The 17,110-nt window shown below is 35.0% G+C and overlaps 1 protein-coding gene across 25 annotated transcripts in view; it reads left to right on the top strand.

The window, feature by feature from the left end:
• Window positions 1–17,110, top strand: part of DLG1 (discs large MAGUK scaffold protein 1) — a 313,869-nt gene that overhangs the window by 215,627 nt on the left and 81,132 nt on the right. For all 25 annotated transcript variants that reach the window (XM_067034266.1, XM_067034270.1, XM_059064880.2 and 22 more), the window contains 2 exons: window positions 337–493; window positions 16,032–16,134. In XM_067034266.1, the coding sequence (XP_066890367.1) occupies window positions 337–493; window positions 16,032–16,134 (260 nt within the window). The remainder of the gene's footprint in view (window positions 1–336; window positions 494–16,031; window positions 16,135–17,110) is intronic.

Consider the following 17,110-nt stretch of genomic DNA (forward strand, 5'->3'; position numbering starts at 1 on the left):
AAAGTGTGTGCAACATCAGCTTTTCATGAGTATTATTTTTTGAGTAGGCTCTTTATATCATTATTTTTTAATTTTCACGTCATTTTCTCCTTTTTATTTTAGTTTTATATTTGTTTGTTAACAAGGATTTTTAGCTTCTATATAAAATTAGGATTTTTTTTCTTTTAATTTCTAGGCTTGGAAAGAATCTCTTTACCCCAGAGTTTAGAAAACTTTTAAACTTCATCTGACTTTTTTAATAATATGGAAATATGATTTATCAATAGGGAATTCTCATTGATAGAAAGTCAAGTTCTCTATATGTTTTAAGATATTCAATATTTTTTTAATTTTCAGGGAACCTAGAAAAGTTGTTCTTCATCGTGGTTCAACAGGCCTTGGTTTCAACATTGTAGGAGGTGAAGATGGAGAAGGAATATTTATTTCCTTTATTTTGGCTGGCGGACCTGCTGATCTTAGTGGAGAGCTCAGGAAAGGAGATCGTATTATATCGGTAGGATATGTTAATCAAAATAATGTTTTTATTATTTTAACTATGACCTGTTAATTATTAAACAAAATTGTTTTTTATATTCTAAAGTTATGGGTGATACTTATGGCTATCTTCTTCTAACATTTTACAACTTAATTGTAGAATTACAGTGTTGACCGAGAACATGTTCTGTATGATAGATTTTCTTTTGGTATTTGACTTACTTATAAGAGGTCAGTCTTTATGAACGTGCTTGAAGAAAGCATGTATTCTCTATTTGTTGACTGCAAGGTTTTCTGTATGTCTGTTAACTCATCCTTGTTACTTGCATAGTTCATATCTCCTTTATACTTCAATCTGTTATTGCTTTATCTGTTATTAAAGGAGACTTAAAGTTTATCTGAATGGTGGGTTTAACAGTTTGTCCTGGCAGCAATTTTTTTCCTTATATCTTTGAAACCATGTTACTAGGTGCATCTAAGTTTAGAATCAGCATTCCTTCCTGGTGAGTTGAAATTTTTTACCATTAGGTAATGATCCTCTTTACCTGTAATAATGGTTTTTACCCTAGAAGCTATAATGCCTGATATTACTGTGGCTATGCTGACTTTTTTGCTTGATATTTGCCTCATCTTTTCTCCATTTTTTACTTTCAGTTTGTGTCTGCACTTATGTGGCTATCACCCATACAATTTTAGACTAAAACTTTATCAGTAATTCAGCTGTTCTCCCGAATGACTCAGATTTGGGGAAACCTTAATTATAATGGGGCTGTTTCTAGTATTTTACTTCTGTTTCATTTTTATATCCCTCATACTTGGTCATTTTTCTTTTTGTTTTTTTAACAACTAATCCAAGTGTTCCACAATTTTTTGTTCATCATTCTTTCTTGTATCTCACTTCTTTCTTACGTGTTTCTCAGCAAGTCACTAACAGCATTGGGACTGGATTCATAGTATAGGACTATCTTGATCACTGTAGAAAATTTAGCTTTTCTAGCTCCCATCCTCATGCTAGTAGAACTCCTTAGTTATTTCATAAAGCAAAAATGCCCCTCAAATATCCAAGTGCACCTTAGTGGGAGCTCTTAGATTGTTCTTTCAGCAGTGATTTCTTGATGGTAAATACTCTTAGCGTTTACCTGGAACTGTTTTTAATCTACCCTCACTTATAAATTTAGTCTAGAATTCTATGTTGACAAGTATTGTCTCTCAATACTATGAACATATTACTTTATACTATCTGTCTTCTTTTGTTGCTGTTAACAAAAAAGATCACTCTTTGTTGTTTGTAGGTGATTTCTTTTTTTCACTGATTGCTCTTAAGTCTCTTAGTCGTTGGTACACTGCAGTTTTACTAAAATGTATCTGTGTCTAGCATTTTATTTATTCTATCTGGAATTCGTTATGCTTGCTGAATCAGAGGAGTCCTGTCTCATCAATTCTGGAATCTTAGCCATTATCTTTTTAAATTTTGCCTTTCCCACATTGTGTGTATTCCATCCTTCTTGAACTCTTATGAGAGGACATTACCATTCTATTCTCCATGTCTTTTAATCCCAATTTCATATTTATCAACTCTATCTCCTTGTACTTAATTTCAGTCAGATCTGTTTTCTAGCTCATAAATTTTCTTCATCTGTGTCTAATCTCTTTAGGCTAAAACTAACTTTTTCATTTCAAAGTACCATTTTCTTTCTAGAAGTTCTTTTCTAATTCTTTTTCAAATCTTCCTTGGTGGTTTTGGGGGAGTCTTGGTTAAAGTTTCTTATGTTCTTTTAGGTTTTTCTTTTAAACCTATTTATCTTATACAGGCATACCTCGAAGATATTGCAGGTTCAGTTCCAGACCACCACCAAAAAGCAGATATTACAATAAAGCAAGTCAAACAAATATTTTGGTTTCCCAGTACACGTAAAACTTATAATTATACTATATTGTAGTCTATTAGATTAGCATTATATCTTAAAAAACAATGTCCATACCTTAATTTAAAAAATACTTTATTGCTAAAAAATGCTAACCATCATCTGAGCCTACAGAAAGTCATAATCTTTTTGCTGGTGGAGAGTTTGAAATATTGCAAGAATTATTAAAATGTGACAGAGACACAAAGTGAGCAAATGCTGTCAGGAAAATGGCACCAATAGACTTGCTCAAAGCAGGGTTGCCACAAACCTTCAATTTGTAAGAAATGTAATACCTGCAAAGTACAATAATGTGAAACACAGTAAAATGAAATAAGCCTGTATTCTATAAATAATAGTTCTGTTTTCTGAAGTTTGTAGGTATCTAATACATGTTACTTTATGGTGACTTACAGTACATTGTTTTCCTGTGTTCTAAATTTTTCATTGTGAACTTAATGTCAGTAGTACTTTATATACTTCACATGTGGGTATTCAGTGCTGCCTGAATTGGGGAGTGGTATTCTTTGAAAAATTTCTTAAGTCGATTGTGATAGACTTGGGAGCATCATTCTTATCACCATTTTTCCATTGAGAAAACTGAAGTTTAGAGGTTGATTTGCTCATAGTAGCTAATAAAACCTAATAAGCAGTATAGCCAGGATTTACCTTAACCACTATATTATGCTACATCGTTTTGTTTTTAATTAAAAATTTAAGTAACACTATCTGAAATTTTAGGATCTGAGATATAGGGATAAAACCTATATCCTGGGTCAGCAATGCTATTCAGTATTGATAACTATTTTAGATCATTTTTTCAATATAAAGTAAAGAAAATCAGAAAGTACTCTTCAAACTGAAGATATATGTGGCTGGAACATGATAGGAAAAGCATTCCAAAAATTGGATCTTTTATTGCAGTTTTAAGATTGCAGTCCCTCCTGCCACCTGATCCTTCCCCGCACATACTTAGACATACCATATTCCTGCAGTCTATCTTTTTGAGGATCCTTTGTAATTCAAGGTAGACTGAGTCCAAGACAGAAAGAAGGTGGCTAATCATTTACAAAAGAAGTAGAGTTCTCGCTTACCACAAAAAATAAAAATAAAATAAACTCTTTTGGGCTTCCCTGGTGGCGCAGTGGTTGAGAATCCGCCTGCCGATGCAGGGGACACGGGTTCATGCCCTGGTCCGGGAAGATCCCACATGCCATGGAGTGGCTGGGCCCGTGATCCATGGCCACTGACCCTGTGTGTCCAGAGCCTGTGCTCCGCAACAGGAGAGGCCACAACAGTGAGAGGCCCGCGTACCACACACACACAAAAAAGAAGTAGAGTTCTTTCTGGTTTTAGCTGTTCTGAGATATTGGTATAACTAGCTGATATTTGAATGAAAATCTTGGGAATTTGAGTCTTCAAATAGGCTATGGTACTTTGTTAAGGATTATAGTACTACAGTTTTAGAAAATAAAGGAAATTATTAATATGCAGTGCAAGTAAACGGCAATTGTACCCATATGCTTCAGGCTACAGAAACTAAAATAGCATAGTACTACCCCAAAATAATGATTATTGGAACGGATTTGTAAAGCGGAAATACACCTTAGTTACAGTGCTAGAATGTTGAGGGCCTTAAGAGACCATCACCCTTACCATAACAAGCAAAACCATCTGGATAAGTTTAGAAAAACTAAACTCATCAGAGAACTGAGAATTCAAAGTGACCTAAGTAAAGTAACTTCCAGATAGTAACTATCCCTACATAGAAGAGAAGACACCCATGGCAGCTCCTTCTTGGAAGAGCGGTGGGAGAAAGAGAAGGGTTAGACGGGGTTAGTGAGGAACCAGCCAGACTTTACCGCAACATGTAATGGCCTCAGTCGACTGGTGAAACTGATAAAAAATTCTGCGAAGCCACAGAGCAAGTCTGTACCTACCTGCCAACTCTTTTCCATGGGTCTTCACTGAGACCTCAGAGCTTGTAAACCAAAGGTTGTGAAACAACAGGGAATTAAGAAAAATTTATTACTGAGTCATACAGAGCATCCCAAAATACAAGGCACCTGCCAGTAAATAGGGGACCTTGAGCAGAAGATCTGTGAAAACTAATCTCAGCAACTGTGAACTTTGAGCTGCTCAGGGGTGAGAGTGGGGCAAGAAAGCTGAGAAAAAGCCCTCTGAGGCAGAGTGGACAGAGATACCTCCAAGAAACAGCAAGCCTGGGACAGGTCTAGAGAGCAAAGAAAACTTACCAGCAACTTCAGAAGCTGGCTACAGGGTTATAAAGGTGTGTGTGTGTGTGTGTGTGTGTGTGTGTGTGTGTGTGTGTGTGTGTGTGTGTGTAATGAGATGAGATCTTTACACCAGTAAAAGGAATTTTACCAGTGCTCATAGCCTAAGCGCCTCAGAAAGAAGAGTCTTAATTCTGCTCTCAAAACATTTGAAACTAAACTTAAAGCTACAACAAAATCCAGTAGCAGGGCTTCCCTGGTGGCGCAGTGGTTGAGAATCCGCCTGCCGATGCAGGAGACACGGGTTCGTGCCCTGGTCCGGGAAGATCCCACATGCCGCGGAGCAACTAAGCCTGTGAGCCATGGCCGCTGAGCCTGTGCGTCCGGAGCCTGTGCTCCGCAACGGGAGAGGCCACAACAGTGAGAGGCCCGCATACCGCAAAAAAAAAAAAAAAAAATCCAGTAGCAGCTCAACTATAGATCATATAGATACAGCTGCCCCACTCTAGTGGCCTGGCACAAGGGTTATTCCCAATTCTGGAATTAAATATTATTTATTTTTTATTTCAAACTCTACTGTTACTTTATCCGAAGTGTCTACTTTATAATTTAAAATTACAAAACATGCAAAAAAGAAAGAAAAACTGGTTGTCAAGACAAAAGAGTCAGTATAAGTAACTTGAGAAAAAGCTCAGATGTTGGATTTATCAAACAGGTATTTTAAAATAAGATAAAATGATGATAAAAATACTAAAGGATATAGGAGTAAAGGTAGACAATATGGATGATAAGATGGGAGAATTTCAGCAAAGATATAGAACATATGAAAAATGAGTCACATGGAATTGCTAGAAAATTTTTTTTTAACTATCACACGTGAAAATTTTGTCTGAAAGGCATAACAGCACACTGGAATATGATGAGGGAAGAATCAGTGAACTTGAACATAGGTCAAAGAAAGTTTCCAAACTGAAACGTAAATCAGGAGGGGTGGGGGGAAAATCAGGGAAAAAAAGTAGGCCAGAGCATCCAAGGTCTATGGAAATAAAGAGGAGATGTCAGACAATAAAGAGGAGACAGAATCTTTGAAGACATAATGACAAAAAACTTTCGAAAACTGATGAAAGATATCAACACAGATCTGTGAAGCACAGCAAAGCTGAGGCAGAATACATGCAAAGGAAACCAGACCTAGATACATTGTAAAGTGCTAGAAAGCTATGCTAAAGAGCACATGTTAAAAGTAAACATAGAAACATGTTACATATATAGGAACAGTACAGATGACAGCTGGATTCTCAGTGGAAATATTAGAAGACGTAAAGGAATGGAACAGTATCTTTAAAGTGGTGAAAGAAAAAACCTTCAACCTAGAATCCTATATCTCCTGAAATTAGTCATCAGAAATGAAGTTGAAATAAAGACATTTTCAAACAGACAGTATCTTAGAGAATTTGTTCTTGACAGACCTACAAGAAATACTAGAAGAAATTGTTCTGGTTAAAGAGAAATTATATCAGATGGAACTTAAATCTGCAGACAGGAAATAAGAATAACAGAAGGGATAAAATACCTGGATAAGTATAAAAGGTACATTTTTAGAAAATAATTTTACATGTTTCATTATAAGATGATTGGCTCTTTAAAACAAAATAACTGCATCGTATTGTGTGAGTTATGGCATATGTAGAAGTAAGATATAAGGCCGCCAAAACACAAATAGAAAGGGGGAGGATGGTTCTTATACAGTTTGAGAAGTGGTATAAAATTAATTGAAAGTAGCCTGTGATAATTCATGCTTGCATGTTATAATCTCTAGAGGAAACACTAAAAATACCCCCAAAGGGTATAGTTTTTATAAGTCAATACAGGAAATAAAATGAAGTATGAAAAAATTCATGCTTCTTCCAAACAAAGGTAGGAAAGGAAGAAAAGACAAGGTAGCAAAAAGCAGTGCCAAGATGTGAGGTTAAAATACAACCATATTAATATCTATATTATAGTTAGCACTTTAATTAAGATGCAGAAATTGTCAGCTCGGTTCAAAAAAACCAAGACCCAAATATAGACCCTTTATCAGAAATTCACTTTAAAGGTTCATATGTTGTAAGTAAAAGAGTAGAAGAAATTATGCTATATAAACAACATATGAAAGATGGTGTGACTGTATTCATATGAGACAAAATAGACTTCAAGGCAAATGGTGTTATTACTGAGAGATTTTATTATAATGAAAGCATCATTTCTTCAAGAAGACATAACAGCCCTCATTGTGCATGTACCTAGTAATCCTTTCAAAACACATAAAGCAAAAATTCCCAGAACTAAAGAGAGAAATGGACAAATCTACAGAGTTGGGGATTTAAACACCCTCTTCTATAACTGGTAGAATAAGTAGAGAAAAGAAGAAAATAACTTTAGCCTTACCACTCATCATCTATAAAAATTAACTTGAAAGGGATTGTAGAACTAAACTTCTAGAAAAAAACATACAAGAAAATCTTAGTGAACTTGGATTAGTCAAAGATTTCTTAAATGGTACCAAGGGATCAAGTCAGTCCAGTGGTGAAAGGAAAGTTTTTAATAAATGATGCTGAAACAGCTGGCTATCTTTATGGAAAAATACAGATTTCAACTCAGTCTTACTCCAGATATAAAAATTAACTCTAGATGATTATAAATCTAAATGTGAAGCCCAGAACCATAATCCTCCTGGAAGAAAACATAGAAGGATATCTTTGCAACCCTGAGGTAGACGACAGTTTCTTGGACAAGATATGTTAAACAGTAACCGTAAAAAAATGTGCCATTAAGAAACCAAATAGGAAAGCTGTACGATGGGAAAAAATATTCTCAGTACATATATCTCACAAAAAACTTATATCCAGAATATATAAACACATCCCACAAAGCAGCAGTGAAAAATGAGTAACTCAATTTAAAAATGAGGGGAGATTTCCCTGGTGGTGCAGTGGTTAAGAATCCGCCTGCCAATGCAGGGGACACGGGTTTGAGCCCTGGTCCAGGAAGATCCCACATGCCGAGGAGCATCTAAGCCCATGTGCCACAACTACTGAGCCTGTGCCCTTGAGCCCACGTGCCACAACTACTGAAGCCCGCACCCTAGAGCCCACGTTGCACAGCAAGAGAAGCCACTGCAGTAAGAAGCCTGTGCACCACAACAGAGAGCAGCCCCCACTCGCTGCAGCTAGAGAAAGCCCGTGCGCAGCAATGAAGACCCCATGCAGCCATAAATAAACAAATAAATTTATAAAAATGAGGGGAATTCCCTTGTGGCACAGTGGTTAAGAAGCCACCTGCCAGTGCAGGGGACACGGGTTCGATCCCTGGTTTGGGAAGATCCCACATGCCGCAAAGCAACTAAGCCCATGCACCACAACTGCTGATCCTGTGTTCTGTAGCCTGTGAGCCACGACTACTGAGCCTGTGCACCACAACTACTGAAGCCCATGTGCCCTAGAGCCCACACACCACAACTGTGAAGCCCGTGCCCTCTAGGGCCTGCGTGTCGCAACTGCTGAGCCCGTGTGCTGCAATTGCTGAAGCCCATGCAGCTGGAGCCTGTGCTTTGCAACAAGAGAAGCCATCGCAATGAGAAGACCACGCACCGCAACAGAGTAACCCCTACTCGCTGCAACTAGAGAAAGCCCGCATGCAGCAATGAAGACCCAACGCAGCCAAAATAATAATACTAATAAATAAATGAGCAAAAGACTTACATATTTCACAAAACAAGGTGTATCAGTGGCTTATAAACACATGAAAATTTACTTAACGTTAGGCATCAGAGCAATGCAAAAAACACAATGAATAAACAAAACAGGGTTAGAGGAATTTTGGTGGGAGCAATGTCACTTTTTTACATCTTGATTGTGGCAGTGGCTATACAACATACACAGTTCTTAACACTCTTACCTGTAAACTAAAAACGATTACTCTATTGAATGTAAATTATGCCTAAGTAAAAACATTTTTAAAGCCATAGTGAAATACCATATCCTATCCAGTTGAATGGCTAAAGAAAAAATAATGATGACAACAAACATTAGAGAGGATGTGGAGCAGTTATAACTCTTATTCTTTACTGGTGAGCATGTAAAACTACACAACCACTACAAGAACTTTGGGGGAAGTTTTAAAGAAATTATACATACACCTAACCTTATCACCCAGATTTTATCCAAGAAATCTTATGTTTACACTATAACAGGAATGTTTTTAATAGCCTATCCATAATAAAACTCAAACAGCATGGATGACACTAAAACACATCATGTTGAGTAAAACAGAACACACCACAAAAATACATACTCTATGATTCTAATTATAATCATGTGCAGGCAACACTAATTTGTATTGATAAGTCAGAACGTGGTTGCCGCTAATTGTCCTATTATAAAGAGGCATAGTGGAGATTTCTGGGTTGGTTGATGGAAAAGGTATGTTTGGGTTTGTCGTTTCATGGACATATACAGTTGTCAAAAATCCTTCCAACTGAACTGTTTAAATTTGTACATTTTATTTCTTGTAAGTTATACTGTAATTTAAGTTTTAAAAATAATTTACAGTATAAGGACAAATTAGTAATAAGGAATGAATTTTTAAAAAATAAATGTTGGAGAAATTAGCTAGTTGCTTAGCAGAATAAAATTAGCTTAGAGCCTCACTTCACACCTTGTGTCAAAATAAATTCTCAGTTGGCTTAGAGGTATGTGTGAAAAACTCAAAACAAAAATATATGTTTTTTAAATTGTCCATGTGGGACCTCTTTATGTGGGTTACTGTCACACTGCTAGAATATGTTAGTCTGACGAACACAACGTGGTTCACCCAGAACTTTCCCAATTATGGCACTGAAAGCCCCATGTCTGGAAACCCCTTTAGGCTAAGTTTTAAAACTGAAAGTCCCAGACTCTCCCAACCAGTTGCTTGCCCTAATGTTACTGTAAGTTAAATTCAGCCTTCTGTTTGGCAGTATGCATCCATAATCTTAAATATTTTAATGGTTACTAAGCTGCTCTAGGGAAATACCCTAGGGAAATACCCTGAGAAGCAATAGGAAAGACCTTAGGAACAAGAGAAAAACATGAGAAAAGATATTCAAAACTAAAATAAAACCCAGAAACACTTATTTAAGTATCTCTTTACACAAAATTTAGCTATTTTCAGTCTTCAGCTTGTATCAGGATAACCTCAAGACCTTATTAAAAAACAGATTCCTAGATTCCATCCCCAAAGTTTCTGATTCAGTATGACTTGGATAGGATTTGAAAATTTATATTTCTTACAAGTTTCCATGAGATATTGATGTTGCTGCTGCTGGGACCAAACCTTGTGAACCACTGTTCTAAAGACATCCCTGTTATTGATGTTCTTAATGATAACCCACATTACTGAGAAAAGCATAAATATTTGGGAAGGCAAGGAAATAAATAATAATTTTTATAAAATATTCCCTTTGATATATTTAATTTTGTTGAAGAAAGAAGCTTTTGAAGTCAAGATTTATTATTGTACAGATGTTGAACAGTGCATTTTTCACTATGGTGTAAATGGAAATATTACTGTTATTTCCAGTGATGCCAAGCAGAGGGCAGGATATAGTTGATATTCCCTGAAAATGTAGAAACATGGAAAGTGGCCCAAGAGACTTCAACAGAAATTCTCTCCTTCATAAAAACTGTGAGAAAAGTGGCCAAAATTGTTTTTAGAATAAACTTTTTCAGAGCTCTGGAAATTAACCAACGACTGACTGACAGCCATTCAGGAAGTGTTACTCAAAAAAAAATTGCTGAATCTCTGTAAGAATGAGCTTTGTGGAGTTTTAATTTGCCTAAGTCCCATCCCTGGCTCTCTATCACCACATTAGCCTTGAAAAATAGCCCACCTTTTCAGTGAGAACCAGTGGCCCAACAGCCACTAGAGAGAGCAAAATGGTGATAGAACGTTCCGAGCTTCTTTTCCAAAGAACTTTCATAATTTGACCTGTCTGGTGGGTTCTTGGAACATCCTATTTGAAAGATTCTCTGTATTTGACCTGATTCAAAGCTCCACCAGTGCAAAAGCCTTTTCCCCTGGGGTAATTGCCAAAACAATTACAGGCATATTATGGCTGTCTGAGACATTGGTAACAGTTGGGGCAAACAGTAGACTAATCAAAAACTTAAAAGGAAAAGCTAGGGAGTGAAATCTCCATAGGACCTTTGAAAAGCTCTTATACTTTGGAATCGAGGAGGACACACATGCATGGTCTTGGACTGTGTGCCTGCTCAGGAAAGACCTGAAAAGGCCCTAAACTCTCACCTCTGGCTGACCATGAGACTCTGTGCAAGAAAGAAGTGAAGATTAAGGCAGAATTATCAGTTGCCTAGCTGATTGCTGAAGGCATTACCCAACATGCACACATTTAATGAAATCTCTGTCCAGTCATTAACTGACCACTCTGCTAAATCAGACAGACACTTCACTGGCACATAAAACAAAGAATACAAACCTTACAGAATTCAGAAAAGTCACCAAACAACTACTATAACAAACAGCAGTAATATCAAGCCCTGGGTAGGAGGACAGATCTTATACCCAGATTGCTACTTTATATTATTTTAAATGTCTGGTTTTCAACAAAAAATTGAGACATGCAGCAAAACAAGAAAATATACACGGGGAAAAGCAATCAGTAGAAACTGTCTGTAAGGAAGCCCAACACTATACTACTAGACAAAGATTTTAAATCAGATATTCTAAATACATTCTAAGAACTAAAGGAAACCATGTCTAAAGAATGTAAGGAAAGTATAGGAACAATATCACACCAAGTAGAGTATGTCAATAAAGAGATTTCTTTTGTGAAAAAGAAACAAACAGAAATTCTGGTGTTGAAAAGTACAATAACTGAAATGAAAAAAAAAAAATTCTCTAGACGAGTTCAACAGCAGATTTGACCTGGCAAAAGAAAAAAATCCGCCAACTGGTAGGTATGTCTGTTAAGACTACCCAGGCTGAAGAACAGAAAGAAAAAAGAATTAAGAAAAATTGTCAGAGGCTCAAAGACCTGTGGGGATACCATCAAGTGTAACAATGTATGTATAATGAGGTCAGAATGACAAGAGAGAGAGAGAAAGAGGCAGAAAGAATATTTGAATAAATAATGACAAAAAACTTCCCAAATTTAATTAAAAACATTGTACACATCTGAGAAGCTAAGTGAACTACAAGTAGAGTAAACTTGAAGAGATCCACACCACAGATAAATCATAAATATCAAAAGACAAAGGGAGAATCCTGAAAGCAAAGAGAAATCACTGATTACAGGGAATCCTCAGTAAGATTAACAGTTGATTTCTTGTCAGAAATCATGGAGTCCAGAAGACAGTTCTGAAAGAAAAAAACCATTGTCCAAGGTTTCTATACCCAGTCAAACTATCCTTCAGAAATGAAGGACAAATCCGAGTCCCAGGTAAACAAAAGCTAAGGAAGTTATTAATCTCCTTAACTTCTCTTATAGACAGTAAACCTGCCCTACAAGGAGTACTAAAGAGAATCCCTCAGACTAAAAAGAAAGGACGTTAGAGAGTAGCCCAAATCCATATGAAGAAATAAAGAGCACTGTTAAAAAGTAACTATATAGGTAAAGGTAAAACAGCATAAGTGCATTTTTTGTTTGTAACTTTTTTTTCTCCTTTATAATTTAAACAACAACTAAATGAAGCAATAATTTTAGATCTGTGTCGATGGGCACACACACACACTGTATAAAGATGTAATTTATATGACAGTAGTATCACAGGGGGTATAGAGGGCACAGAATTATAAGAGCAGAGTTTTTATATACTATTGAAACTAAGTTGGTATTAATTCAAAGTAAATGGTTATAAAATGTTAATTATGATCTAGAGAAACCACTAAGCAAATAACTCAAAATATATATAATTTTTTAAAGGGTATTAAGATAGTACAGTGGAAAATACCTATTTTACAGAAGAAGTTAGTAATAGAGGAGTAGAGGAACAAAAAAGACAAGGTTTGATGAAAACAAATAGCAAAATGGATGGCATAAATCTTTTTTTTCAATAAATTACATTGAAGGTAAATGGGTAAAATACTCCAACTAAAAGACAGATATTGACGGTAGATTTAAAAAGATCAAATTATATACTTTCTACAACAGACACACTTTAGATTCAATCTTTGTTGAAAGTAAAAGGTTGGAAACGATATGCTATGCAAACAGAAACCAAGAAACACATAAAATGTCTATACACGTATCAAACAAAGTAGACTTTAGGACAAAAATTGTTTCTCAAAATCTAAGGACATTTTATAATATATGTGTTATATAGATTATGTGTGACATATAGTTACACATATTGTGTAATTGTTGATAAATTTGTAGAAAGACATAAACTTTTGAAACTGACTCAAGAAGAAATGGAAACTATAACTGTAGACCTGTAACAATTAAGGAGATTGAATTGATAATCAAAACTTCCCACAAAGGAAAAAACCCAGGACCAGATGGCCTCACTAGTGCAATCTATAGAACGTTTAAAGAGGAATTAGCACCATTCACAGACTCTTCCCCCAAAAGGGAATAGGTCTTAAGAACACTTCCCAACTCATTTTACAAGGCCAATATTATTCTTATATAAAACCAAACAAAGACATCACAAGAAAAGAAAACTACAATATCCCTTATTAATTTATATGTAAAAATCCTCAACAAAATAGACATCTGGATTCAGCAGCATAAAGAAAGGATTGTACACCAGCATTAAACAAGGATTATACCCCATAACCAAGTGGAATTTGTCCAAGGAATGCATAGTTGGTTCAACACAGGGATAACCAAAGTAAAACACCATGTTAATAGAGTTAAGGATATAAGCCATATGACCATCTCAACAGAAAAAGCTCCTGTCAGAAACCAACAGCTTGCATTATTAAAGCACCAAACAAATTAGGAATAGTAGAGAACTTCCTCAACCTGATAAAGGATGTTTATGAAAAACTGATAACTTATGTCACACTAAATGCTGAAACACTGAAAGCATTCCCTCTGAGATCAGGAACAAGACAGAGGTGTCCACTCATGCCACTTTTATTCAACATTGTGCTGGAGTTTCTAGATTGGGCAGTTAGGCAAGAAAAAGAAACAAAAGCTTTCTAGATTAAAGAGGAAGAAGGAAAATTATCTCTTATTTGCAGATGCCATGATCTTATATGTAGAAAATCTTAGGAAATCCAAAAAAACTATCAGAGATAATAACCAAGCTCAGCAAGTTTGCAGGACAGAGAATCACTATACAAGAAACAGTTGTGTTTCTATATACCAGAGTTGAACAACCTGAAAGTGAAATTAAGAAAACAATTTTATTTATAGTAGTATCAAAAAGAATAAATTTAACAAAGTGGATAAAGAAAATATGGAATATCCATACAATGGGGTATATGATTCAACCATAATAAGTAACAAAGTTCTAAAACAGGCTAAAACAAGGATGAACCATGAAAACAGCTAAGTGAAGAAGCCAAACACAAATAGCCACATATTGTAATATTCCTTTTATTTAAAATGTACAGAACAGACAAATCCTTAGAGTTAGAAAGTAGAATAGTGGTTGCCAGTGTCTAAGGGGAGAGGGAAGGTGGGGAATGAATGCTAATGGGTAGTGGGTTTTTGGGGGGTGGGGGCTGATGAAAATGTTTTGGAATTAAAGCATGGTGATGGTTGCACATGCTTGTGAATGTACTGAAAAGCACTAAATTGTACACTTTAAAAGTTTGGATTTTATATAAATTGTATCTCCATTAAAAAGTGACCCTAAGTCTGTTTACATGATATGTTTCTCAGTACCATTTACCATTATTTCTTCTAAAATATCCTTGATAATGTATTCCATTAAAATGTTTGCTGTTATTTAGGAACATTTTTAATTTGTAGTCCTGTTTACAAATTATTCTCCTTTGCATCTATGTAGGTTGTTTTCAGATCTTTTCTGTAGCAAAGGGATCCAATGCTCAGGAATAATTCATTAAAAATTGTGATCTTCTCTAAAATAGTTATGAAAGTTTGTCTACCTTTTATATTTCTTCTCTAATTTTTTCTGCTAGAAATTAGGAGGATTTTCTTTATGTTCAATGTAGAACTATTTACACATTGTGTTCAGTTATTCTCTAATAAGATACTAAGCTAGAGATATTCTCTAATAAAGCTACATTATGTTACACTTGTTGAGATTAAGGTTTTTGGATCTTGATTTTCGTTCGAGAGGTGTCTACATTTTAACTTAGTTACATAGTAATATCCTTTACAGATAATGTAAAACATCAGGTCTTTAAATGTTTTGCATTAAACATTTAAAATGTTCTTTTATGTAAATTTTATGATCCCAGGAATTTCTGGGCTATGGTCAAATTTTCCAAAATTGGTATGTAATTTTTAACAGGTTTTAGATTAGACATCAGTGAAGCAGTCTGTCATATTAAATTGTGTGACAGTTCTTCTTTCCAAAAATATTCAGTAAAGGTCCCAAACATTGCTGTATTTTATTCATTCATTGTTCGTAGGGGAAAAAGCCAACTTAAATATTTAAAGTTAATTACATTTAAGTTTAATGCTCACATTAATGTCCTATTAAGTTTTTCTTGTAGTGGAAAAGGTTCAATATCTAATGATAGTGTACCTTGCAGCATACTAGGTGCTGGCAGCCTTTCAGAAATAAGAATGAAGTTGCCTATTCTTCTAGAGTGGGATTGATCACCTCATTAATTATTTTACCCAAGGAAGGTCCCTGTGTTCAAAAAAAGTCTTCTTGCTCATTTTAATAACATTTACTGTATTTAAATGTCAGTCCGTGAAATCTGAACTATTTTAATACTTAAAGTAATTGCTTTCCTGTTACTCCAAAAGAATGAAAGCTTTAGTTTGGGAAAGGAAGGAAGAGAATTGAAACTGAGATGAGTAATAGTGAAAATGTGGCAGGAGTTGAAAGGATGCTGTAAACAAAATGAATTTCCCTCTCATTGCCAGAGTTACTGGTGAAATGAAATGTACAAAATGATGACACTTGTTGATTTTTCAAGTTGTCAAATTAAGGTACATTTCTCAAGAGATTGATAGACAACCTTCTGGAAAACTTAGGGGAAATGTTTTGGATTTGTTCACTTGACAGTAAACATAGTATTTTAAGTGAATAAAATTGTTTTGATTCACTATACAATATATTTTTGTTTTACTGTATAACATATTTTTAGTAAATCAGAACAAGAAAATATTTTAGTGATAAAGTAATTGCAAGTAATTTTTTTAAAATTTATCCCTGCTCAAAGAATAGGCTATTGTGATTTCTAATCAGTGTGATGATTTTCTTTCAAACTTAATATGTGGTTTGATTTACAGGTAAACAGTGTTGACCTCAGAACTGCCAGCCATGAGCAGGCAGCAGCTGCTTTAAAAAATGCTGGCCAGGCTGTCACAATTGTTGCACAGTTTCGACCTGAAGGTAATAAATTCTTGTTGTCTGTACTTATTTTTTATTTCAGTTTTTAGAAGTCTTCCTCTTAATAATGTTTAACTTCCCAAGCTTAACTTTCTTTTTATATTTTTGTCTGATTTATTAATCTGTTATTTGTTTAGTTTGAACTTAATTCACTATCCAGATCAAAGAGTTTTTAATAGAATGTAGGAACTTGTATCTGCCAACTCTTTGAATATTTCTCTATTATTTGGATTAATTTTCAGGAGTTTATCTTTTTAAATGTGTCGTCTAACCAAACACATACTTTTAAGTATACCTTTGACTAACTCAGTGGTTGAAAAGCAAAGATAGTAATTTTGCCAAAGAAAATTAGGTTATCTCAGTATTTCCTGACCTTTGAATTAGGTTATATTTATTAATTAACAGGGTTTAAGGTATGTTTCTAATAGCCTTTATTGTTACTTACAGAGAAAGAATGCAAGTTTGAGATATGGACTTGACCTTACCAAGTTCCTACTGGGAGAAGGGGATAATGGAAAATTTGAGGTCATATTAAACATACATAAGATTCTAGTTTACATCAACCTAACCACTTCAGTAAAACCTCAGTGGAATTTAAAAAGCTTAAACACCCAAAAGAATACATAGCATGCTAGTTAATGTTCATAAACAAGGTGAAGAAGGAAAAGAATGATGTGACTAAAGGAGCCAGGTGAATCATTCTATGATTTAGCAGATGTTACATGTATTATTCTTTTCTTGGAGTGGAATTTATTTCTGTAACAAAACCTAATATGTATGTTACCTGATCAAAGTAGTATGTAGGGCATTGCTTGCTATTTCGTAATATTTCTTATAAACCTCAGCATTCTAGGTTCAGTAACTGAACAAGAATAAATTCATTTATGTAAGGGGTAAGTTCAAAATAAATCACATTAATCAAGCAAATAGGGATTAATATATGAAGTCAGAATGCTAATTCATTAATTTTTGTGAGAAA

Source organism: Kogia breviceps, chromosome 5, assembly GCF_026419965.1.
Source record: "Kogia breviceps isolate mKogBre1 chromosome 5, mKogBre1 haplotype 1, whole genome shotgun sequence".
Taxonomy (NCBI): domain Eukaryota; kingdom Metazoa; phylum Chordata; class Mammalia; order Artiodactyla; family Physeteridae; genus Kogia; species Kogia breviceps.